Source organism: Echeneis naucrates, chromosome 13, assembly GCF_900963305.1.
Source record: "Echeneis naucrates chromosome 13, fEcheNa1.1, whole genome shotgun sequence".
Taxonomy (NCBI): domain Eukaryota; kingdom Metazoa; phylum Chordata; class Actinopteri; order Carangiformes; family Echeneidae; genus Echeneis; species Echeneis naucrates.
This window is the reverse complement of record NC_042523.1, coordinates 19,012,307-19,038,901: the sequence shown is the minus strand read 5'-3', so window position 1 is coordinate 19,038,901 and position 26,595 is coordinate 19,012,307. Positions and strand designations below refer to the sequence as shown.

At 40.4% G+C, this 26,595-nt stretch overlaps 2 protein-coding genes across 3 annotated transcripts; one reads left to right on the top strand and one right to left on the bottom strand.

Annotated features, from left to right (window-relative positions):
- The first annotated feature begins 42 nt into the window (after positions 1 to 42).
- On the top strand, positions 43 to 22,670 carry LOC115052635 (clathrin heavy chain 1-like). 2 transcript variants are annotated; one of them, XM_029516870.1, is made up of 33 exons: positions 43 to 501; positions 2,216 to 2,423; positions 2,861 to 2,863; positions 5,536 to 5,804; positions 6,052 to 6,213; positions 6,328 to 6,441; positions 6,751 to 6,924; positions 8,124 to 8,321; positions 8,688 to 8,888; positions 9,122 to 9,274; positions 9,478 to 9,600; positions 9,975 to 10,112; positions 10,371 to 10,535; positions 10,620 to 10,800; positions 10,940 to 11,103; positions 11,237 to 11,362; positions 11,554 to 11,696; positions 11,827 to 12,061; positions 12,196 to 12,318; positions 12,519 to 12,664; positions 12,790 to 12,973; positions 13,093 to 13,285; positions 13,437 to 13,594; positions 13,708 to 13,872; positions 13,982 to 14,089; positions 14,356 to 14,523; positions 14,717 to 14,866; positions 14,957 to 15,088; positions 15,332 to 15,442; positions 15,646 to 15,816; positions 15,987 to 16,208; positions 20,579 to 20,654; positions 20,781 to 22,670. In XM_029516870.1, exons 1-33 carry the CDS (start codon positions 460 to 462, stop codon positions 20,909 to 20,911), a joined length of 5,037 nt encoding a protein of 1,678 aa, XP_029372730.1. In that variant the 5' UTR covers positions 43 to 459; the 3' UTR covers positions 20,912 to 22,670. The 2 variants fall into 2 exon arrangements, with proteins under 2 accessions (XP_029372730.1, XP_029372729.1); XM_029516869.1 differs by lacking the exon at positions 2,861 to 2,863 and having other exon boundaries at positions 44 to 501.
- Positions 22,534 to 26,118, bottom strand: cfap45 (cilia and flagella associated protein 45). The gene is made up of 12 exons (XM_029516871.1): positions 26,049 to 26,118; positions 25,867 to 25,977; positions 25,024 to 25,127; positions 24,771 to 24,915; positions 24,512 to 24,682; positions 24,229 to 24,407; positions 23,963 to 24,092; positions 23,736 to 23,882; positions 23,400 to 23,513; positions 23,082 to 23,275; positions 22,758 to 22,982; positions 22,534 to 22,678 (listed from the first exon to the last, which is right to left on the bottom strand). The coding sequence occupies exons 1-12, from the start codon at positions 26,055 to 26,057 to the stop codon at positions 22,606 to 22,608; spliced, it is 1,602 nt and encodes a 533-aa protein (XP_029372731.1). The 5' UTR covers positions 26,058 to 26,118; the 3' UTR covers positions 22,534 to 22,605.
- Between the last annotated feature and the right edge of the window lie 477 nt (positions 26,119 to 26,595).

The window sequence follows — 26,595 nt, the reverse complement described above, 5'->3', positions numbered from 1 at the left end:
CAAACACATATAAATGATATTAGCATATTTAAGTGATTAAGCCTGACGTCTTCGGCCGTCCAGACCCGGAGCAGAGCCGCTGTCCTCCTCCTGGATGCTTCCGGACTGGAAAGGCTCCGAGCCGTTTCCGCCGCCATTGCGGATTTTGGACAGAAGATCAGCCGCTGCTATCCATCGATGCGGTGCCGGGACCACAAGCCTGAGGGGGAAACCCGCATCACATCTTTACTGACCCCAGCCGTCGGAAAACAAGATTGACCGCACCTCCTATTACCTCTTCTTCTTCTTCTTTTTTTTTTTTTTTTTAATCGTGTTTTCCGTTTTCACCGCCTGGCTCCGACCTACACTTACCGTGAGGAGGTCGTAGCTAGCGCGGTGCTACTGCCTGCCTAGCTAGCTAGCTGCACGGCTAGATTTTTTTTTTTTTCAGCACTCCGGAGAAGCTCAAGGAAAACAGCCATGGCTCAAATCCTGCCTATCCGCTTCCAGGAGCACTTGCAGGTATTGAAGCAAAGCTGGAAAAATATGCGATATGAACACTAAGCATTTTAATTCTTGAGGGCTTTTTTTCATGTTTAACAGCCGTTTGATAGTGTATTAGCTAGCTAGGCTAAACGTCAATACCCGCAGAAAATGAATGACCTCCCCTCCCCCGTTTAGCCTCTGGCTAACCGTTAGCTTTTGAGGCCAGCGGTCCATTCATTTGACTGATGCTATTAGCCGACGTTAGGAGACTCCCTTTACATTAAACATCTCTGCTGACCTTCACTGAATTGTGATTGCGTTTTGCACATAGACGTGATCACGGTCAGGTTTGGCTAATAGCGCCGACTGTAGCTAACTAACCGGGACGGTTGATGAGCCGTGAGGGATGTAGCCGCTCCGCCGTTTGATCGGAGCTTTACAAAACCGGGATGATATAAACCCGCAAGCAGCCGTGATATTGTTACACTGACGCTGTGGTGATGGTGATGGTGATGAAAATTATAATAATGGTTGCAGGGATGTAGCTGACTGGATCCTGCACTCTTTCATGTTGAACTAAGGTTTTGTCACGACAGGCCATTTTTAACAGTTCGGAGGGTCTTCAGTCGGGTTTTCTAACTGAGATGTGTTGGCCTAATCCAGCAATCAGAGGTTAACCGGTTTATCCACACAGCATCATTTCCCTTCTTCATTCAGATTCATGTTTTTGTTTTTTGTTTTTTTAACTGCTGGAGCCGGATTAGAGTCCAGTCGAGATGAAGCTCAGTTGGCACTTCAAATCTTAGCCTGTGACTGAATTAGATTAGTCTTCTCACTTCATTCAGAACAGACCTCCATAGAAACTTGTTTTAAACCATGACCATGCACATGCACTTTGGATGACCTTCTACTGAGAGTATCCTCACATTTGAAAATGAGGATAACCCTAACCCAACCCTCTAAAACCATTACTTTTAGTTAGATACTACTTTATTCTTCTAAATAATTAATTCACTGTTTCAGAGAGATGCTCGTTGGTTTAATAATCTTTTTTTTTGTGGTATGAGTTTGTGATTTTTGCTGAGCTATTTTGCATTGTGTAGAGATATCTATTTAGCTTCCCCTCAATGATGTAAATGAGACAGCCAAAGGAAAGATACAATGTCACTGTAATGCAGTACAGTTTCGCAGCACCACAACCTGCATCCAGAATGATAAACCTGTAAAATAATTTCAACAAAAATTGAACAACCTTCATTAAGGCAGGATCTATTTACTGAACTGCTGTAGAAGACCACATTCAGTTTTGAAGGATTGACATCATAAACTGTCATCTGGATTTCTGTTGCATTGTTCACTATGAAGGTGGTTGCCCTTGAAAGCTTGTGCTGGACATTACAATGACAGCTACAGAGCTCTTAAAACATCACCTTCATTTTCATTGTGTAGGAAACTCAGTCATATAAATACAGGAAGAGCTGATATATAATTATTATTATTATTGTTTTGTTTTTGTTTTTTTGCCCAAGACACTGTTGGTCCAGGAATTTTAACAAGTGGCTGTTGCATCTCTCAACTATTCTTAAAAAATGTTTTTATTTTAAGTCTCAACATGGCCAAGTGCAATGTTCAAATCACAGGTACTACAAATAATAATAAAAATACTAATAAAGGTAAAATGTGCCCCAACATTTTTGTGCAGTATTGGCCTTGAGCTGCTACTGAGTGAGACCATGTATTTGTATCTCAGCTCCAGAACCTGGGAATCAACCCAGCCAACATTGGATTCAGTACTCTGACCATGGAGTCAGACAAGTTCATCTGCATAAGGGAGAAAGTGGGTGAGCAGGCCCAGGTTGTCATCATAGATATGGCAGACCCCAATAATCCTATCCGCAGGCCCATCTCTGCAGACAGCGCCATCATGAACCCTGCCAGCAAAGTTATTGCTCTTAAAGGTAAGCTCTAGCTAAAATACATCTCTAGCACTGTTAACACTTCTATTTATCTGCCCCCAGAGAGCAATGTTATGGGTTTTTCAAAAGCACACTAGGGAAAAAGTAAAGGGATAGTTTTGGCCGGTAGCATAGGTTGGTATGGTTCTTTTCAAGTACATGGACAATTCATGTAAATTTTGTTTGTGGTGTCACTTTGTTATGTAGCTGTCACAGTCTGCTTTTCATTTTGATGTTCATATGTAGACCACCCCATTTTTGTTTTTCACACAAGATTTGGTTACTAAATTATAATTAACACTATTTCAATTGTGTAAGATATAGATATTTTTGGAGTGGTAGATGTAGTCTTAGTAAAATGTCATGCTGTCATGAATGCTTTGTCTATTTTGCTTGTTTTTGCTCTTTTTTCATTTCTTACTGCTTTCTTATGTTTGCAGACGGTGAGTTGAATTTTACATATCATGAGTTGTCAAAGTGTAATCCTGTATGCACTGTCTTGAAATGTTTGCACAGTACTGACAGTAATTTTAATGCTTGAATTTTCCATAATAACACAAGACAGAAAATTTGAGAGAGCAGGATAAAAGACTGTATCTTTTTTCTTTTGTGTATGTTTGTCCCATTTGCTACACTGTACATACATGTTAAATCACAGCTGACCATTTTCTGAAACATACCATACATCTGGTTTTTTAATTTTGAACTTAACGACAATATGAAAATTAGGATATGAAGGCAGAAAAAATCAGTTTTAGAAAATTAACCATAATTAACATCCTGCCCATGTGGGTTTTAATCTAACTTGTTATATTTGTGTGGTAATCATTGTCTGTATATTTGTGGTGCCAGTGTAGTTGAATGAAAACTTTGACTTGGTATAAAACAGGAGTTGACTCAAATATAAAATTTTAAACCAAACATATAGTGTGAAAATGCAAACCTGACTCCCTCTATGTTACTGAAAAAACCAACATTGCAACATTGAACAGATCACTTATTGTGACAGACACAATTGTCATTCACACACAAAGAGTATGCATCTTGCCAAAAATTTGTCATTGTAGCAGGCCAAAAAAAAAAAAAAATAGATGGAGAATTTGCCGTTATGTACTGTGGAAAATGGTTGATCTTAATGTGTAGTAAAGGGACCAAAACATGCAGAAAAAAAGATATGGTTATTTAAACAGTGGAAAACTTGAATAGCAAAAATTAGGCCATGATATATTGTATATATGTAGTTTGTTTGTTTTTCTTCTACATTCAACTATGTTTTACTCTAACACCGCACCAGCAGTTTTAAGAAATTCCATTTTTGGATGAATATACTCATACAGTTTTCAGTTAACTTTCTGTAGCATCTAAAATTTTGACACCTGTACGCCTACTACAAAACACAACAGTATATGCAATAAAGATCAAGACAGGGAGAGGAACTGCAGCTGGTGGTAGTGCAGGAAATAAAAGAGAAGCTTGAAATCTTTGTTTTACCCCTTAACCAGTGGGCCCACTCCAGCTTTCAGATGGAGAGCAAAATAGAGATGAATCTTATGGAATCATTAGGTTGTTGGAGGCTTTCAGAAAGTGAAGACACATTTTCTGAGCTACAAAGTATTATTCTACATCAGATGTTGAGATTGGGCCCATCAGTTCTTCCTGTCATTCTAGAGGATTAGTCTTAAATAGCTTTAGGTTTTTATGATTTTTTTTTTTTACTTCAGTGTTGAATAACTGCAATTTAAAATATAGTCTAATTTGACAAAATAAAATACAAGAACAAAATTGGCATTGTGACATTCTGTTCTACCAGTTTGCAGATGATTATTTTTTATAATCATATAAAATTACTGATTGTCACTTCCTCACATTTTATTTCATACGAGCGGGTCATCCTTTAATGTACTATACATGTAGCATTTCCAACGCATTTTGAAAGAAATGTCACACTTCCTCACAATTTAGATTTTGACCCATATGCTGTGTTAATTCCAAACAACTGTTTAGTTTAGTGGAAGCTTGTTTGAGCCTCATTGAATCTAATATATCTGTCTTTGGCCCAAAGAATCATAGTGGCTTTCCTCTAGTCATAATGAGCCTGAGCTATTAAAAACAAAAAAGAAGAAGAAGAATGGGTGTGAGTGCCTCTGTCCAGCATTTTTCCCATGATCACATCTGTTTGTGTGCTTTGTGGTCTTATTTTGCTAATCTGCATTCAGACCCTGCCTAAAGACCCACATCCCAGATTTTAGGATTAAATTTTACTGTGACTCACTTAAGAGCTATAACAACAGCCCCGGAGTCTCATTTAGCCTGTAGGTGCTGTGGTGTGGGTGGAGGACTTAACACAGGCCATGAAGCCTCATTTAGATTTTTTGCTGGGCAACTATGGACATGATTTCTCCATTGATTTAGTTTTTGCTGAAAAGATTTGTAACAAATGTAACAATTTTACTGAAGGAATTTCAAAAGAAAATCACAGTAGATTCAGTTGAAAAGCCCAGAAAGCACAATAGTTCCCTAAATAAGTGCAGAGACTTAGCATAGCACTGCATTAAAATGGGTAAGGGGCTGCCTTTATATATGCGTATCATTATAGATAACATTGAGACAGTGAAATTGGATCTTTTAAGTGACAGATCCTTGAATTTGAAGGATACCAAAACTCTGCATTGGGAGGGAATGTGGGGCATTATTTTTTTTAATGCGGTGCTAATGTTAGTTTGACCACAGTCTAATCTGTTGGAAATCTCAAATTAAAAGTGTTTGTAAACTTCAGTTCATGTTAACAGAAGACATTCTGTATTACCAGCCGATTGCATCAGAGCTATCTGAATGCAGATCCACCACTTAACTAGTTGCCTCGTTGTTGGTCTTGCCTCTTGTTTTGACACTGGTACTAGCTTTTCGTGTGGTCCCTCAGTGTTATTCAAACCAAACCGTGACTACCAACATTTCTCAGCAAATGGAATTTTGGTTTTCGCAATAGTATGTTTACTCCCGGTGTCTGCTGTGGGTTGTCTGTGTGGTAGTTTTAGTCTTGAGTTGGTTTTTTTTGTTTTTGTTTTTTTTTTAACTAATAAAATGTCAAGCTCACGTTATCTATAAATATTTTCAGCGGCAAAAACCCTGCAGATCTTTAACATTGAGATGAAGAGCAAGATGAAGGCACACACGATGACAGATGACGTGACCTTCTGGAAATGGATCTCCCTCAACACTGTTGCGCTGGTCACAGACAACGCAGTCTACCATTGGAGCATGGAGGGTGACTCACAGCCAATTAAAGTCTTTGACCGTCACTCCAGTCTGGCAGGCTGCCAGATCATCAACTACCGTACTGACGCAAAACAGAAGTGGCTGCTGCTCATTGGCATTTCAGCACAGGTAAACTGTGATTAAAGAAGTGGTTCAACCTGATTTCATCCTGATGATTCAGAAAATATTATTTACAGTTTAATAATATCTTATCTGATCTTATTTACTTGCAAATAAATGGTTTCACCTACCATAACAATAATACAAAAAGTGTGTGAAATATTGTTAGATGTTTCGATACAGGTTTCTGGGATACTGAAAGTAGAAGTTCTAATTACAAATTTTTGCGTATCTAACTTATTTTTCCCTTCTGTAGCAAAATCGAGTCGTCGGAGCCATGCAGCTGTACTCGGTGGATAGGAAAGTGTCTCAGCCAATTGAGGGGCATGCCGCTGGATTCGCACAGTTCAAGATGGAGGGCAACACTGAAGAATCAACTCTGTTCTGCTTTGCTGTGCGAGGACAGGCTGGAGGAAAAGTAATTTATTTAATGGCACTGTGATGTCATAGGCTGACACCTTCAAAAATAAAATAAAAAACATCAGGATTGACTTGTTGGCAACTTGATCTCCTTTTATGTTTCTGCTTGCAGCTACATATCATTGAAGTGGGAACTCCACCGACTGGAAACCAGCCATTTCCAAAGAAAGCTGTGGATGTTTTCTTTCCTCCAGAAGCACAGAATGACTTCCCTGTCGCCATGCAGGTACAAACAGTACTTACAAGTAGCCTGTACTTGCCTTTTTATTTTTGTTCTTTAAAGAATATCTCAAGTAGAAAATGTAACTCTATAGCCTTTAAGGTGAATTCTGTGGAAAGGGGGAAAAATTGCCTTGACTCAGAGTAGCTTTTTCTATTAAAGATCAGTGCTGTCAAATGATTTTGAAGTCCTGCCATTGCATCACTTGATATACAAAAACACATTGGTGTGATTTTATAACTTGGGAAATAGGGAAAGGAAAGTTCCAACCTTTTGACTTACCCTTTTCCCGCTCTCTCTCTCCACTGCATCTAGATCAGTTCAAAGCAAGATGTAGTCTTTCTCATCACAAAATATGGCTACATTCACCTGTACGATCTGGAGACTGGCACTTGTATCTACATGAACAGGATCAGTGGGGAGACCATTTTTGTCACTGCACCCCATGAGCCTACTGCTGGCATCATTGGAGTCAACAGGAAAGGACAGGTATTGTAATGCGCACACTCTTGCCATCCATCTATCTAATAGAGAGGAACTTTTGATCTACTGTCACAGTCAATTCTGAACTTTAGTTTTATTCTAAAAGACACAGCAGCACACAGATTGTACAGGATCATACACCATCTTTGGGTTAGTGAGCATCCATATTTTTAATGATATAACATTTCTCCCCTTGCCCTGCCAAGAAGGACTCTTATTTGACATAATTCCATATATAAGTATACAGTTAATGCTTACACATTGATGATGATGATAATGTCTGATTATTGAATCTTTGGTTTTAGGATATTGGTTAAATCAAAATATATTTGCTGGACATCTTAGACTGCACAGAAATGCAACCAATAGTACATGAACTCAATTTCTGAAATTTTGTACATACCAAATGCAAATCGTTTTTGAATGAGGGATTCCACCCAAAAATGAATATACTATGACTATGCACTTAGATATAAACTCTATTTATTACCTATGAGATACAGTTTGTCTTCATCTGTGTTTGATTTTTCTTTACCATACTTTTTTTGTTTGTTCTTTATTCACTCTCTTCAGTATGTCAGCCCTTTTGTGTATCAGAGTGGGTCCTTGGATGTTGTTGTGTGACCTTGACTGCGCAAATCTCTGTGACAATATCAAGCTGTAGCAGCATCTTTGGTGTCAGGCAGCATGTGACAGTCACTGCAGGAGCACTAAGCTTAGCCAAGCAGACGACACAATCTAATCCTGTTATTGCTGTTGGCTCTCACCTGTAGGTCTATAAAGCTCAGTGTATCACATGCACTCACTCAAACACACACTCACAACTTTGCATGCTACAACATGGGCTAATCCCTCTGTGTAATTTAGGAATGTGACAAGTACATGTCTTAGGATGTAATTCACTTAAAGCTATGTTTGGATACAGACCTGTTTACACAGAACCTGAACTTGGTTTCAAATCCAAGTGTTCCAGCATTTTACGGTCAACTGGATATGTACTGTTTATGGAAGTTTGCATTCACTTCCATGGAGTATAATTTTGTAGGAATTGGGAGAAGTGTTCTCTTTGGATATTTTTTATTTCTATAAATATCCAGTTGGTTTAAATTGTATAAAAATATAACATTACACTGGCTAGTTTACCCTCAGGAAGAATTCCCTCTTGTGTACAGACGATAAAAAATAAAGCTCATGTGCTTCTCCAGGTGTTGTCAGTGTGCGTGGAGGAGGAAAACATCATTCCCTACATTACTAACGTGCTTCAGAACCCAGACCTCGCTCTTCGCATGGCTGTCCGTAACAACCTCGCCGGTGCTGAGGAGTTGTTTGCCCGCAAGTTCAACACCCTCTTTGCAGCAGGGAATTACTCAGAAGCCGCCAAGGTGGCTGCCAATGCACCTAAGGTACTGCCATGTGTGCACTCAAAGCCAGGTCAAATGGCACAGTTCAACCAGTGCAAGCTCAGGCTGTTTAGACTTAAGATTTGTGATTAGTGTAATAGTAAATAGTTGCAAAACAAGTTTAAAATTGCATAGTAATGTTTAAAATTAATTAGATTGAATATAACAGGATACAGTTTTTATAATCAGTAATATATTTTGATATGCTCCTTATAGGAATACTATAAATCCTAAGTTCACTATAGTAACTAATGTGACATCTCATTAAAATGGTCATGCCCATTCTTTCATGTATTGCTCAGAGTGGAATTTTCTCACTCCAAATGTTCCCACTGTCACCTTAATACGTTATCTATTCATCTTGTTCAGGGCATCCTGCGGACCCCAGACACCATCCGCCGTTTCCAGAGTGTTCCCGCTCAACCTGGCCAGACGTCCCCCCTTCTCCAATACTTCGGCATCTTGCTTGATCAAGGCCAGCTTAATAAATTTGAGTCCCTGGAGTTGTGCAGGCCTGTCCTTCAGCAGGGCCGCAAGCAGCTACTAGAGAAATGGCTGAAAGAGGACAAGGTACATATCCACTTGTTACGGGTCGGGTCGCAGATGTCTTTACTTAACTACTAGTGCCATTTAATCATCTGGGTTTTTTTTTTGTTTTTTTTTTTAAGTTGTTGAAAAAAGTAGTAGCACTGTGTCTGTGATTTACTCCACGTTACTTGATATTTATTTTTGTTCTAGACCTGTATATCCTCTAAAATCCATACTACTTTACGGTGACATTGCGTGTGCCTGTGTGTTCACAGCTGGAGTGCTCAGAGGAGCTTGGAGACTTGGTGAAGTCTGTAGATCCTACTCTTGCCCTCAGCGTCTACCTCAGAGCCAATGTCCCCAATAAAGTTATTCAGTGCTTTGCAGAGACTGGCCAGTTCCAGAAGATTGTCCTTTATGCCAAGAAGGTTTGTGAGGTTTAATGACTTAATTGTTCCAAGTTGATTTTGTGTTAGATTGATATGAAACAGAGAAGTGAGGGGGGATTATGGTTATCCGTAACTCCCATATTCCATTATTATTGCATTTGTTTCTGTGAAATGGCTCCTTTGTGGCAAGGGCACTCCTCAAATTTGGGGCTATTAGGCTTAAAGATCTGTTGTCCCTCTAGGTGGGATACACTCCAGACTGGATCTTCCTCCTAAGGAACGTCATGCGGATCAGTCCAGAGCAGGGCCTGCAGTTCTCCCAGATGCTGGTTCAGGATGAAGAGCCACTTGCTGACATTACACAGGTTAGAAATAACATAAACACACAACTTCAGCATGTGTATGTATGGCACATAGGCCACAATTTAGGATATTATCATGGAAAGAAGTTTGCACAGATTACTCTAGTTGCCTTTTCAATGCCTTTTCATTTGTTGCATATGCACTGCTTTGAGCTGTGGTGGGTTATAGAATTATTATTATTAATTACATTTTTTTTTTTTTTTTAATTGCTGGTTAAGAAACAGAAGTAAGCTCCTGCTTTACACATAACCAGATGATAAAGTGAAAGAATTTATTTTATTGTAGAGACCTTTAGACTTGTTTTTGTTAGAGATGTTTTTCAGAGGAGATGGACATGCATAATAATTATCCTTATCCTTTTTGCTCTTGTCCCCAGATTGTTGATGTGTTTATGGAGTACAACTTGATCCAGCAGTGCACGTCCTTTTTACTAGATGCTTTGAAGAACAACAGACCCATGGAAGGACCACTGCAGACACGCCTGCTTGAAATGAATTTAGTCCACGCACCACAAGTACATGAAGATGCCAGTGCCTCAGATTATAAAGATGCTAATTATTTTATTATCATGTTTTAGTTAATAAAAAATCTATCAGGTTGTTCATGCGCAAGATTTGTTTGTACAATTTCTCCAATCATGTTTTTTGAAACAAACACTCATAGTTTCTGCCTTTACATGAAAAGCATGTTGCAGTGATGTTGCTTCACAAAAACCAAATTTCCAGGTCAAAGCATCAATAGATGCTTAAATGTCTGTCTGTGTGTGTTTCAGGTTGCAGATGCCATCCTAGGCAACCAGATGTTCACACACTATGATCGTGCCCATGTGGCACAGTTGTGTGAGAAAGCCGGTCTCCTGCAGAGGGCACTGGAGCATTATACTGACCTGTATGACATTAAGCGTGCTGTGGTGCACACACATCTTCTCAACCCAGAGGTATAATGCAGATTAAGAAACATGAGAATTTTTGTGGTCACTATATTTTCTTTTGTGTTGATTGTTTTTTGTTTGTTTTTGCAGTGGCTGGTGAATTTCTTCGGCTCCTTGTCAGTGGAGGACTCTCTGGAGTGTCTGAGAGCTATGTTGTCTGCAAACATTCGTCAGAACCTGCAGATCTGTGTGCAGGTGGCCTCCAAGTATCATGAGCAGCTCACCACTCAGGCCCTCACTGAACTTTTTGAGTCATTCAAGAGCTTTGAGGGTAAGCCAGGAGTATATTAATTTAGATTCATCAGTACCATTTTAGATGGTTTTAATAGTTGTAGTTAGTTTTCATGCCGATTTTGACTTCTTTTATTTATTTATTTATTTATTTCTCTCTCTCTTTCTCTCTCTTGCAGGTTTGTTCTACTTCTTAGGTTCCATTGTGAACTTCAGTCAGGATCCAGAGGTCCACTTCAAATATATCCAGGCAGCCTGTAAGACAGGCCAGATCAAAGAGGTGGAGAGAATCTGCAGAGAGAGCAACTGCTATGACCCTGAACGTGTGAAGAACTTCCTCAAGGTCAGAAGTGCTGAACAAACAATTCGCTATTAAAAATAATCTCAACTATCTCTGCCTCTGATTTGTGGGATGAGACTAACAAAATTTGTATTTATTAGCTAATATAAATTTTTTTTCTGTTTCTGTTTTACAGGAAGCAAAGCTGACTGACCAGCTGCCTTTGATCATTGTGTGTGACCGCTTTGATTTTGTCCATGACCTGGTCTTGTACCTGTACCGCAACAGCCTGCAGAAATACATTGAGATCTATGTGCAGAAGGTACATCAGGAGAAGAAGCCCTGTCTTCTAATTAGTTTCTTCTTAATCTATCTTTACATGTTTTTTGTTGTTGTTTTTTTTTTTTAACTGGCTGACTGAGGCAAGATTAACGCTGGAAATATATTGGTATTGAGCTTAATGGAAACATTATTAACTATGGTCAATAGTGACTTATCCCATCTTCTATCCAGGTAAACCCAAGCCGCCTGCCAGTAGTCATCGGGGGCTTACTAGATGTGGACTGTGCTGAGGATGTAATTAAGAACCTGATCATGGTGGTGAGAGGACAGTTCTCCACAGATGAACTTGTGGCTGAAGTTGAAAAAAGGAATCGGTAAGGCCATAGGGATTCATTCAACTAGACTTATCTAAAATTTAAATCTTTGCATCTTATTTGTATAACTTCAGAGAAATATATTTGTGATTACAGTCAGGAGAAATTCTAACCATGTGTCCATCTCTAGACTCAAACTGCTTCTGCCTTGGTTGGAGGCTCGTATTCATGAAGGCTGTGAGGAACCTGCTACCCACAATGCCCTGGCCAAGATCTACATTGACAGCAACAACAACCCTGAGCGCTTTCTGAGAGAAAACCCCTATTACGACAGCCGTGTGGTAGGGAAGTACTGTGAGAAGAGAGACCCCCACCTAGCCTGTGTGGCCTACGAAAGAGGACAGTGTGACCAGGAGCTGATTCACGTGAGTCTAAACTAAAATCCTGCTCTCAATGAAAGAAAAAATTATGAACTATGACAAATAAATTTGTCGGCAGTTTTAATCAGCTGTGCTGTTTTGTTGCCTCTTGTTCAATTTTTTGTATCATCATCGTTTAGGTTTGCAATGAGAACTCACTGTTCAAGAGTCTCTCCCGCTACCTTGTACGTCGCAAGAACCCTGAGCTGTGGGCAAGTGTGCTACTGGAAACAAACAACTACAGAAGACCACTCATTGACCAGGTTTGGCCATTTGCCGTATTTAATTTCTAATAAAGTTCTCTGCTTAGTATTAAGTTCCCTGAAGCTTTCTAACAATATCTGATTTTCATCTTATTTGCCTGATTTTTTTTTTTTTTTGTAAACCAGGTAAAAAAAGATATAGTTTACTTACAGGTGTCATTCCCATTGTTGTCCACCTAATATGTCCCTCTGTGCCGCAGGTTGTTCAGACAGCTTTGTCAGAGACTCAGGATCCAGAAGAGGTGTCTGTCACTGTCAAGGCCTTCATGACTGCCGACCTTCCCAATGAGCTCATTGAGCTTCTGGAGAAGATTGTCCTGGATAACTCTGTCTTCAGCGAGCACAGGTGAGAAGGTCTTTAAGTTTCTTGAGTTGGGATCATGTTTAAGAACTCAATTAAAAATCTATTTTGTTTTTAGTCATGTAGTAAATTTGACTGTTATTGACAACTTCCTGTTTTGTTGATTTCAGAAACCTCCAGAATCTGCTCATCCTGACAGCAATTAAAGCTGATCGGACACGTGTCATGGAGTACATCAACCGTCTGGACAACTACGATGCACCAGATATTGCTAACATCGCCATCAGCAATGAGCTGTTTGAGGAGGCCTTTGCTATTTTCAGAAAATTTGATGTAAATACATCCGCTGTACAGGTCAGTGGCTCAAGGTGTAAAAAGTCAAAAGATGAACTTAAATATTTTTTTAGACCGATTATGTGTAACTTTTTTTTCTTGATTATAAATGATCTGAATGTTGTCTCAATTGTATACAGGTTCTCATTGAGCACATTGGTAACCTGGACAGAGCTTATGAGTTTGCTGAGCGCTGCAATGAGCCACCAGTCTGGAGTCAGCTGGCAAAGGCCCAGCTTCAGAAGGGCCTTGTCAAAGAAGCCATTGACTCTTACATCAAGGCTGATGACCCCTCTGCTTACATGGAAGTCGGACAGGCTGCAGCCCAAAGCGGTAAGATGAAATTACTTAGGTCTGGAACTTTTTTATCTTTTATGCTATATTGGTTATATTAATGGTGGTGTGTGTGTATAACTATACACATACATGCAGATACCTATATATGTGTTTGCATAATCTGTTTATGAAACTGATGATGATGCAGGAAACTGGGAGGACCTGGTGAAGTTTCTGCAGATGGCCCGTAAGAAGGCCCGTGAGTCATACGTTGAAACTGAGTTGATCTTTGCTTTGGCCAAGACCAACCGTTTGGCTGAACTGGAGGAATTCATCAATGGACCCAATAATGCACACATTCAGCAAGTAAGTCCTGAGAGACAGAGAACACCCTCATATAAAGCTGTCACAGCTTCACTGTTTCTCACGTCTTTTCTGTTTTCAATCTTGCTGATTGTGCTTTCTTTTCTGTTCCGCAGGTGGGTGACCGTTGCTATGATGATAAGATGTATGAGGCAGCCAAGTTGCTTTACAACAATGTATCCAATTTTGGCCGTCTGGCCTCCACCTTGGTCCACCTAGGAGAGTACCAGGCAGCGGTGGATGGAGCCCGCAAGGCTAACAGCACTCGGACTTGGAAGGAGGTCAAGAACGACAATTGTCTCTCTCTATCTATTTATAAATTTGTTGTAAAAAGTCCTTGGTATGGAGTCAAATACGAAGCACATTAAATTCGATCGCATGTTCTTCCAGGTGTGTTTTGCATGTGTAGATGGAAAGGAGTTCCGTCTTGCCCAAATGTGTGGTCTGCATATTGTCGTCCATGCTGATGAACTGGAAGAGCTCATCAACTACTACCAGGTAGGTAGTGCATCCTGGACCATTTATTAAAACTCATGTGTCACACTTAACTTCAGCGTGAAATAATTAGTGAACACATTAACTGATCCGAAGTCAGACACTGTGCATAGAACAGGTCGGTTTAGTTTTTTCTTTAAAATGTAATTCAAAGCAATTCTGGATTAAATAACTCATTTTTAGTTCTAAAGTCTGTATTGAAATAGTGTTTTATATTGTATTTAGAATGAAAGGACTGTGCTAATCTTATTGAAACTATGCATCCTCAGGACCGTGGTTACTTTGAGGAGCTGATCACAATGCTGGAGGCAGCTCTTGGGCTGGAGCGCGCACACATGGGGATGTTTACTGAGTTGGCCATCCTCTACTCCAAATTCAAGCCCCAGAAAATGAGGGAGCACCTGGAGCTTTTCTGGTCCCGGGTCAATATTCCAAAGGTAGGCAAAGAAAAGACGGCAACAAATTTTACAACAATACTCCAGAACTTTACACCATCCATATTTAACAATCCTCAGTACACTGTTCAAGAACCTCTGTAGAGGCACCCTAACCGTTGGTTAAGAGCAATTGTAATGAATTTTAGAGTCGAACTTAAAAGTAGAAGTAAATTATTTCATATTTGTGTGTCAGGTTCTCAGGGCTGCAGAGCAGGCCCACCTGTGGGCAGAGCTGGTGTTCCTCTATGACAAGTACGAGGAGTATGACAACGCTATTATCACAATGATGAACCACCCAGCTGACGCCTGGAAGGAGGGACAGTTCAAAGACATTGTCACCAAGGTAAAAATAAGGGGAAGAAAGTTTTGATGGTCTTGTGATGATAGTTTTGACTGTGGTAACAAAATCAACAGTTTATGATTGTCCTTCCAGGTGGCCAATGTGGAGCTGTACTACAAAGCTACACAGTTTTATTTGGAATACAAACCGTTGTTACTGAATGACCTGCTCATCGTCCTGTCTCCAAGACTGGACCACACACGCGCTGTCAACTTCTTTTGCAAGGTTCTGCGCCACTGCTTTCTATGAACATTCACAGTGTTATATGGAATTAAATATAACATATATCAAAAAAAAAAAATCCAAAATGAATAATGCTGTTGTGGATCACTTATATAAAAGTAGGATTGACTGTTAGCATATGAACTAGTCTGTGGCAGAGGGAAAAAAAAGTTAAAAGTTAGTAAGTAAATGAAACCATCTAAAATGGATATTCATGTTTTTTGCTTTTTTCTTTATTTTGTTTAGGTGAAACAGCTGCCTCTGGTGAAACCATATCTAAGATCTGTCCAGAATCACAACAATAAGTCAGTGAATGAGGCGCTCAACAACCTTTTCATCATTGAGGAAGATTATGCGGTATGATTTGATTAATATTTGTTATGACACAAATTCAGACGCATAAAGTTCTTTTTTGTTTTTTTTTTATCCAGAGCATCAATCCAAGTATATCACAGTCGTCCACTTTATCTTAATTTTAACAGGACTAGTCTTCCTACTGAAATGAAATTGATGCTGTATACATTTATATTTTCATTCATTTATCACTCTTTCTGATTCAGGCACTGCGCACTTCCATCGACGCCTATGACAACTTTGACAACATCTCACTGGCTCAGGGTCTGGAAAAACACGAGCTGATTGAGTTTAGGAGGATTGCAGCCTACCTTTTCAAGGGCAACAACCGTTGGAAGCAGAGTGTCGAGCTCTGCAAGAAGGACAAGCTCTATAAGGTCCGCAAGCAGCCAAAAATAACAACTGTCACTGTGTCCCCCAATTTTTCCAAGTGATATAAAATCACAACTTGACATTTCACCCCAGAAACCCACCGAATGTGATAGGTAAAATGGAAAAAACTGTTCTCTTTCCAGTTTATTGATTAAGTGCACGCTCCTCTCTGCAGGATGCCATGCAGTATGCATCAGAGAGCAAAGACACAGAGCTAGCAGAAGAGCTCCTGGCTTGGTTCCTGAAGGAAGACAAAAAGGAGTGTTTTGCCGCTTGCCTATTCACGTGTTACGACCTGCTGCGGCCTGACGTGGTGCTGGAAACTGCCTGGCGACACAACATCATGGACTTCTCCATGCCATACTTTATCCAGGTCATGAGGGAGTATCTGTCTAAGGTGGGTTGGTCGAAGGTAAACAGTGTGCATCACTCAATCAGAAGATCAGAAGGATTTGATGGTTTCTGAAGAGAGAAAAGTGTCTTAAGACATGTTAAATCATATTTATCTTTAGTGATTCCAAGGTAACTACAGTGAAGGAAGGCAATTTGAAGGTTAGATGGACGAGATAACTTATAGTTACAGATTAACTAGTTTAATTTTAAGAATTTTAATGTTTCCTGTCTGTGCGGGCCCACATTTCTTTTTAATCTGATTGATATCAAGCATTTCCACCCGTCTGATACCAAACAGGAGAAATGCAGCAGCCCCTTAAAATGTGTTTGCAAATACTATTTATCTGTAGGCAGCATATTTCAGATTCACCTAAACAGTGTTAGAGATGAAGTGCCCTGTCACTGCAGATTCATTCCTCCACTCATGCTCATCTACCTCTGCCTCTCAGTCATGTGTCACCACTGGTGTTTTCCTTTTCATTTGGGCTTCCATCCATTCAAGCTACTTTTCCATACAAATGTGTTCCAGAAGAGAATCATAATTGCTGTGTCGCTCTTCACGCCATTAATATCTCTGTTACAAAAAAATGTGACCTGCCTACTGTTTCCATGGCAGTCAATGGAGCTGAGTGGCACATTTGTGAACATTGTCACCTTTACTTTCCAAACTTGGTACACCAAGTTGATGGATTGTATTACATCAAAATGCTTGAGTTCACATAAACTGATCGACAGAAATAAATTCTTGGAGCTGATGACCTTTGGTCGTTGTTTTAAGAACCAAATTAGATGGTTCCTTGTAATGAGTTGAAACAAGGACGTGCATATGTCATTATTTATAGCTAATCATTTCCCTTAGTGTTCACATTAAATACTTAACATTTTACATTATTTCTCAAAAAAAGTATATATATCTTAAAAGTTGTTGAAATAATTTTTATATTTAGGGTTGAACTGTTAAACTTACTGTAGGCTCTATTCTTCAGGACCGGTACTTAATTTTTTACCACAAAGTTTAAAGTCACCATACCAGAGTAATCTCAAACCTGCATTTGTATCAAAAGTGGCGTTGTTGCCTGCATCTCTCTCTCTCTCTCTCAGGATTTTTATGTTTCCTTGAAGTGATAAGTCCTCTGTTTGCTCTTTTCTCTCTGTCAATTTCTATTTTGGGAGACTTCCATTTGTTTCTTTTTCCCCTCCTTAAGTTGCCTCTCTGAATTTCCTTTCCAGGTTGATGCGATAAAGGAAAAGGTGAAAGTCGAATCCATTTTCTAATCATTCTTTTTGACCCCTCTTCCCCTGTCCTGTAGCCTGTAGTTTGGAGGAGAAAAATTAGCAGAAACTGCATGACCCCTCTCCCCCTATGTCACTCTGCTGCTTCTGATTGTAAACTCCACATCTCCACTAGACCACTTACCAATCCACAAGAATCCAGAGTGGGGCTCCTCACCCCCTCCCTCAGAGCTCTGCTAGGTTTGCTGGTGGGTGTCAGTGACAGCTTTTGGTTTGACTCACAATATAATAATAATAATAATTTAAAAAAAAAAAAAAAAAAAAGCAATTATTGGATTTGGTGATACAAAACCCTAACCCTAACCCTATAATTATTTCAAGGATTTGTTGCTTGAGAAATCATGATGTCGGAATGGTTCTATCAGGTAACCAGATTCACTCTCTGTTGTATACTGTCTCAGTATACATCAGACTCGCCAGCACTGACGTTTATTTCTATGCATTCTTTTTATACTGCTTTAAATTTGCAGCTCAGCCCCTAATTCCCACCCTAACGCTGTAAACCTTAACAGGCTGGGTAACAGTGAGGTTGATGCTGATTATTCCTCTTCTAAGTCTCAATTCAATTTGACCATTTGGTTCCAAAACAATGCACAATACAGGAATGCAACCCTGACATAAGACAACTGTTCAGGCTAATGTGAAGAATTAGAGCTTCAGACACTCCGAGAGAAACTTTACAGGACAAAAAACAAATTTAAAGATACAGAATGAAACAGAGTTCAGGGAAACTGCATATATGGCTAGTAATACTGGGTATGTCACCACCAGCGACCTCCTTCATACATTTGTACCAGATTTGCCCCATCACAGCCTTTATCCTTAAACCAGCATGCCCACCAGCTCTCCAGCAGCGTGGATGAAGAGTGCCACTCTGGATAACTATCTCACCTCCTGTGGTCAGGTCCTTTTCTCACAAACTGGTAGAAGAATCTGTATGTTAAACTGTCGGTAAGAGCGCTGAGCTGCAGTCTATTGCTGGCTATTGTCCTCTTCTGGATCATTCAGTTCAGCACTATTTTTGTCTCTGTCCAAGGTACAGGCACAAAAAAATTAGGTAATACTTCATCTCATTGTACCTGTAATTTAGATAAAGAGATTAAAGGTGTCAGGTCATTTTAGGAACGAGAGTTTCAAGGCATGTCATTGATAATTTGTAATTTTATCTTTCCTGTGGGGCATATTTTACTTCTGTATTTGGACATTGGTGAAGTAGTATAGACTGCAGCTAAGATCTAATTTCCGTAATAGACCCTATGAAGCATTATTTTCATGAAGTGACCATTCTTTCAGAGACCTTTCTATTTTTCTCAGTTTCTGCACCACTGAATTTATCTCATACTAGAAAAACAACGAAGGTGTAGGCTTTTGAAGAGTGGGGTATTTTTTGACACTGTGGGTCTCTTGGAATATCCTTTGATGCTGTAAAGTGTGGTCTCTTCACATGATTTATAACCTGAATTTGTTAGAGCAAGTAATCTAAAGTGTGGGTGTATTTCTTGGGAGGGAAAATAGAAAACATGTAGAATGACAAGCATGCATCTCCCCCTCCCTTAGTAGTAGCATCAGCAGCCCAGCATCAGGCCAGGCTAGGAGACATCGTTGTTGGCTGTGCCTGCTTCTGGAAACCTTGAACTGGCTGAACAAAAACCATCATCTCCACCCTCTTTCACACTCCCTCCACGATGGCTCTCTGCTTCTTTCTTTCTTACTTTCATGCACTCTTCAAGAAGAAAATGACCAAACAGCTGCTTCAGCATGTCTTTCAACCCTTCTCTTCTCAAAGCAAACAACAGCCTGTCTTTTCTTGAAACAGCCTGCTTAACCAGACTGACTAACTAATAGGAAACTAGACTGTATGTAGAGAACTGAACCCAGAACCACCACGAGAGAAGCTGTCCCAGTGCATCACGCAGCATTGTCCTTAACCGATGTCAGCATTTTAGCTGAGGATCATATCTTAAGCTTTTCTCTGGCCGCTTAATTCTTTCAGTTTTTAGCGCTATCTTTTGTCTTTTCTCTGTCACTATCTGCACTGCTCAGCAAATACTAAAGCACCACAGCAAAGTAGGCAGGTTAGCTTTGTGTGGACCGAACAAACTCAGCTGAACTCAAAAACTTTTTAGACTGTTTGTGTAACTTTTTTTCTTGATCTGAATGCTGTCGTAGTTGTATACAGCAGAACCCAGGGGCGAATGGAAATGAGTGCTAATGTTTTTCATAGTTTCATGTATTAGTGAAAGAATTGGCCAAAAATAAACAAATGGACACATTTTTAATTGATTGGTTATTCATTTATCTGATGACATTTTAATGTCATCGGATTGAACTGTTATTGGCTAGACCACACGAGTTCATTTACTAATTAAGTGGCAGCTTAATCAATTGAAATTACCATGATGCTATTTTACGTTAATGATTTGCTCTGCACTGTTTGAATTTGACACAAACTCTGCACTGGGTGTGTAGTGTAACACTCAGCCCACGTTTATACCTTTAACCCCAACATACAGTAGGGTTAAAGATGGGGTCATTAGTGATCTTAAACTGTTCTCACGATATCTAAGGATCAAATTTTACTTTAAAACCATAAGTTGATACTCTGCTGTGTTAAATCACTCATGTTTATCGCAGTAAGTATATTTGTACTGGTGAGAGGTTGGTTCTCTACATACTCTACATTTCCGACATGTTAGAATAGATGATTTTAGGTGGCTGGATGGTGGGACCATTATCACCCAGTAGCTGTATATTTTTGTCTCCCTTCCTAATCGTCAATACTGTCTACAGATAGCTGGAGGTCTATCTAGACAGTTTTAGCCACGCTTACTAGTGTAGCCATTAGCTCTGTAGCGGTAGTTACTCATTTGCCTGATAGAGGCACGGCCTGCCTCTTGCAGCCGGATTTCATTTAAATCTGGACTGTATTCATCTTCGCCTGTCAGGAATGGTCCCATCCGTCAGCCAGTGAAATAACCCAGAGGTCAGTTTTTAAAAACGCGGCGTCTCAGCCTTTGCTCTTCAAGAGTCCCATCGGCCACCTTACAGCTGACAAAGTCACTGTTGTTGTGTTATCCTCAGGTGGACAAACTCGAAGCCTCCGAGTCTCTGAGGAAACAGGAGGAGCAGGCTACAGAATCTCAACCCATTGTTTACGGTAACATACACATCATCCTCATGATTGAGAGATAGTTATTTTTTTTTATCCAAAGCTGTTGCTGTAATGAGAATATTTTTGATTGTGACTTCAACCGTGCCACATCAAATGATTTTCTTTTTTCAGGCACACCACAACTCATGCTCACAGCAGGGCCCAATGTGGCGGTGCCTCCCCAGCAGGCCTATGGCTATGGCTACACAGCAGCACCCAGTTACACCCAGCCGCCACAGCCAAGCTTCGGTTATGGCATGTGAACACCCCACAGCACCCCCCACCACAAGTTGACCCAACGCCTTCCTTTCATCTGTCCTTTTCTCTTTGTGTTCCTCACGAGTTTCCCATGGGCTTCTACTCCCAACAGGGGCCACAAGCAAGCAACAGCCCACTCTGGTTTTGAGTACAATTTTTATTGTTTTTTTTTTCTTTCTTTCTTATGTTGTCCTATTATAAGAGAAAAAATGTTAACTGCATTGAAGGACTTTAATTTGTATTGTTTGAAAAGAAATTGGACCACACGTTACTTTGTTTTTCACATTCCATATTTATGACTACTTATTTAGATTTTTATTTGTGTTAATGTCGTGTTTCGTTTTTGGGTTTTTTTATTATTATTATTATTATTATTATTATTGGTTTATGGTTTGTGCAGAAGTGGACTTGCTAAAGCTCAGCAATGAACCGTTGAAGTAGGTGGAGAAGCATTGGATTTTGCACTCGTGAAGAAATTAATGTAGAGCTCTTACTTTTGATGTACCGAACATGTGAACAGCTTACATTGTCTGGTTTGTCTGTATAATGCATTTCATCATTGTATATTGAGGAAAAAAGGTTACATATAATATTTGAACATATATTGCCATTTCAATGGCTATAGTTAGCAACACTAAGTAATGATAGTATATTCTGCACAGGCGTGTAGCTTTATGGAGTTTTAAATGCATACAGACGTATGTCACTGTGTGAATGAAGGTGCGAGTGTGCGTGCGAGTAAATGTGAGATAGCGAGTGTGACCTGATGATCTAAATAAGAATTTTAACCCCCTCTCGGCCTGTACTGGGCTGTCCAATCCACCCTTTTAGATGTTAGTGCTCCCTTCATTGGCTCCATGTATCTAGGTGACCTCTTGTGCCGTGTACAGTGCTTGTGTGAGACTGTATCTGTGTATGTGCAAGGACAGGACCACGGCTACCGAACCCCAAGGCCCTCAACCCTTAACCGTACCGTGTGTGTGTATTTACTCTGAATCCTCTTTGTGCTGAGGTCCATGTATGCCAGGTGTTGTGGTGTTTCCCTCGGTCACCATTTTTGGCGTGTACAGATGTGAACATGATGAATTGAAAACTTTTAGATGGAGACCCCGACCCATCTGTCCCCCACTCACTCCCCTGTCCTGTTTCCTCCTGCTAAGAAGCAACAACAACAAACAGAGGCAGAAGAAGACAGGCTGGTGGAAACATTGGTGTCCTAATGACAGCGCAGTTAGATCCATGAACACTCCTGTAGGTTGTGTGTTTAGATGGTTATGATGAAGAAATTAGATCTCAGTACATCCAGTTCTTTAAGAATGGTCTGAAATAAGAGCCTGTATTTACCTTGATGTACTTAACTTCCTTACATGCTTTAAGCTGTGTGTGTAAAGTGTCATCTAAACCCTAACTAAGTTAAATTCCTTTCTGTTGTCATGCATATTAATAATAAAGGGGCTCTGTCATCGATAAGTGGAAGAATATGACATTACTGAAAGGGAAATAGTAGACTAAATAAAACCTAAAAATTGTACTGTTATTGTACTAATGTTTCTTGGACACAGTGCTCAGATACAAAAAGCTTGTTTAAAAAAAAAAGTGAAAGTTCAACAGGATCCTAGATTTGTACATTTTTATTTATGAAGTTAAAGCAGTGTTTGTAAATGAGGTGTGTCACCGTTGAAATCCAGCTGTGACTGACTCAGACGGACTTAACGCAGACCCTCGCCTTCCTTTCCACTTCACTGCAGTATTTTTCAGCAAGTCCTGTAGCCCTTCGCACCAATAAACAGATAATCAGTGTGTTTCTATGTATGACAGCCAGGTTATGTCTATGAACGCTGCCCTACTTACTTCAGCTCCTTCAGCTTCTTCTCTTTGATTTCGTCGAGGCGCTGACGTCTCTGCCGCGCTTCTTCGACCAGCCGATCTGCCTCATTGAAGGTCTCCCTGCGCCGAGTGATGGCTGAAAGCTCACGTTCCTTCACCTGCTGGCGGATTGCCTCGGAATGACGCAACGCTTTCTGACGCTGCCTCTCCTCTTCCTCCATCTGTTTGCTGATTCCCTCCTGTTGTGCTCTGTAAGGAAAGGTGGAAGTGGCTTAAGATTTCTACTGTGATGATTAGTGCTATTATAGTTAGTACCAAACCTATTCTGAAACATCAGTGTTTTCTTACCTCAGCACTCTTTCAAACTCGGCCTTCTCCCGGCCAGCCTCGATGGAAAGGAAATGTTCTTTGCATTTCACCTGCTCTAAGCGAGCCTCCCTCAACATCGCTTCTTCCTGTGCTTTCTTTAGAGCCAGCTCCTTCTCTTTTCGCCTCCACTCTCTGTCTGTAATGTCCTGGTTTCTCCGGGCTCTTAGCTCATCCTACAGAAGCAGAAGATTTTAATTCCCAAAGCTCTGTATTTGCAGAAGTATAGACCTTTGAGGCTGCAATAAATTTAGCAGACACATTTACAGGTTTTCAAAGTTAGCCAGTGGTTTTGTTGACCTGCTCTGCTTTGTAGTCTTTAGCTTTTTCTTGACGGGCCCTCAACCTGGCAATCTCCAACTCTTTCTCCTTCTTGATTCGTCTCTGCTCTGCTTCATATTCAGCCTCACGCTCCTGCAGATGTCATGAATGACAATATTTTGGGAAAAAAAAAAAAGACAACCACCCCCTGCATAGGAAGATTATCATTTTGATACAACCAATCAAGAATCTAGACATACAAATAAATATTAGTAGCTGTTAACTCTAAACGTGTTTAGTTTTCCCTGTATTTAGAATTTGTGTAATATTTTTTTTTTCCTGTGGAGGAGGTTGTTTTTTGTTTTTTTGCCTGACCATTTTTTTGCGAATGTATTCCATATCTTTCATGTCAGCCAGCTTCTCCTCCTCTTTCCTCCTCTCTTTGGCCCGCATAGTTTCACTGTTGATTCGCATGACTTCCTCGTGCAGAAGCTGCTGTTTCCTCCGCCTCTCCTCCAGAGTCTGGAAGAAGAAACACTACTCTCAGTGAAAGTGCATCGTGTTGTGTGGCTGTGTAGGCTTTGTCTCCCTGGTGTCTGCACCTTGAGGTCTTCCTGGTTCATTTGCTCCTGCTTCTTCCTTAACTCTAGTCCCTCCAGCTCTTTCACCTCTTGTTGCAGCTGCTTCTCCTCCAGATGCTGTTTGATTTGATGGCATATTTGTTGCCTTCCACTGGCATATCACAAGCACAAAACACACATAATAATGACTGATAATGAAGCAGTGAACATTTTGCTCCCAATCAGTAGCTTTTGTTTCAAAAAAGGGGACATGAGTCACATAAAGTTCTTCACAGACAGAGTTGTACCTGACCCTCTGCTGTTTGCGCAGCTCCTCTATCTGTTCCATGGTCTCCAAGGCTTTGCAGCGCTCTACCTCCATCATGGTGTCCAGGCGCTTCTCCTCCTCCAACAACTCAGCTTGGATCTGTTTCTTCTCTTGGATCTGGACATCACAGGTGGCTTGGCACTGTGCACCCAAAATCAGCTAAGAGGGCCACAGACACACGTTTTATATATTTCTATGAACGTTGGTCAAAGAGCACTTCCCCCAGTTTTTGATGGATTCACATTTAGGCCTTTATGGTCTACCTGGTTGAGCTTCTTGATCTCCTCCTCTTGCTCCAACCGCAAAGCATTGGCCCGCTCCACCAAGCGCTGTGCTCTGTCCTGGGCCTCCAGCTCCAGCTCAGTCAGCGCAGGGTTGTCTTTGCGGGACAGATCTGCTTCACAGATTTGGCGCTTCTTTTCTTCTGCAACTCTCTAAATAAAGAGTAGATGCATGAAAAAAATTGTATGACTTAGTTTCCTTTTGTTAATCTGCAAGTGAAAGGGATGTAATGTTTCCTACGATTTCTTCCTCCTTCTTCTTCCGATAAACCTGGTGCAAGGCCTCCCTCTGCTCCTTGGTGAGAACCTGGGATTTTGAGGTGATCCGCTTAAACTCAGCTGCTGGAAGAATGACAGACTCTCCAGAAGGATCCTTCCACGGGATCCTGACAGCAAAAAAAAAAAAAAAAAAAAAAACAGGTGTTAGGATTCCTGTTTAATGCTTCTTCTGTATTGCAAGCCCCACAGACACACTGATGATAATGACATCCCACCTGAGATTACGAATGAGGTCTTTTGTGATGATTTGAACAGTCTGTCCTTCTTGGTTCCTGGCCGTCTTATCCTTGGCTTTGGAGACTGAATTTCCAGGTAACATCTAAACAGTGCTCAAGTCTTACAAACGCACTCAATACTTGTTATCCCTCCACATTGCAACTACACAACACACACCATGTCAGATTTGTGAAACCAGACAATATAAACTGATACTATTTGTCCAGTAGCATTGCTTATAGAGGGGACTTGGTATGGTTGGAACATTTTTTTGCTTCAGCAACCTGCAACTCACTGAATTTGTGAGCTATAGCTTTCAAACTTCTAAAAAAAATACCCACAGGCGTTTACTACAAATGGCATCTATTGAAAACCCTGAAAGAATATGACAGACCTCATGTGTTAATGTCAAATACATCGTGCTCCTTTGTTACAACCCAGCCCACTACTGTGACCTCACTGGAGGTCACAAATAACAATAATTCTGTCAAATGATAACACGATAAAGTCAATCTATAGTAGTTTGAAATTAAAGGGGGGGGGGGTGTGCATCACATTTTCCGTGAGAAGCTACAATTCAATCTGCTGTAAATCACACGATTTTTATCTGTAATTGTGTGAGTACCAAACAAACTCAGTAAACTCAGTAAAACCTGTTTGCAGCCTTCACAGATTGGTCACATGACTCCTGTCTCTCCCCTGATTTGTTGGATTTGTGGCTTACAGCTGCCCCCATGTTCCGACCATACCCGGCCTCCCCTGCTATTAGAAGTACAATAAAGGACTCACACAGCTTCAGGGACATCCAGCATGTCGTATAATCCACAAGATGACACACTCACCGGTCTTCGGCTCCCAAACAAAGTTTCGTCCACCTGAGACATGGCGGCCCGGGTTCGGTACCGGCGGGCTTCGGAGCTGCTCCTGGAGCCGGCGGAGCTGGAGGCCAATCTCTGCGAGGGACAAAACACCATCAGCGTCCACAACACAGACCTTACGAGGTGGGATGGGACCGAAAACCTACCATGATCATCGGTTAGTGGTCAACGGAGGCCCAAATGTCACGAACACTTACTCATAAAATTGGCTGCAACTTAGCGTTAGTGATTGAAAGTGACTGTTGACTGTTTGTTGTCTGTTGCCATGGGAACAAACGGGAGGAGGTGGAGCGACCTTTTTTTACTTAAAGAAAAAAGAAAGACAGGAAAAAATTTTGACAAATAAAAATAGATCAATAATCGAAATTAAAAGAAATTTTAATAACAAAAATCAAAACTAAACATGCGACCACAATTTGCCTCAGAAGGGAAATTACTGTGCTTGACAACCTAAAAGGACTAGACTCTTGTTACCATGACGATTGTAACAAAGTAGTTTTTTTTTTCAACATTTCATTCATCTTTTTCTAAACCTGCTTCATTTATGAATTTTAACAATCACTGTAATCTATGGAAGCCCATTTCCGCCAGTAAAAAAAAAAAAAAAGGATGAAAACTTGGCCTTGATGAAAAAAAAAAAAAAAATCACATACCAAGTCATAATTATGAGATATGTTATTATTTTTGTAATGT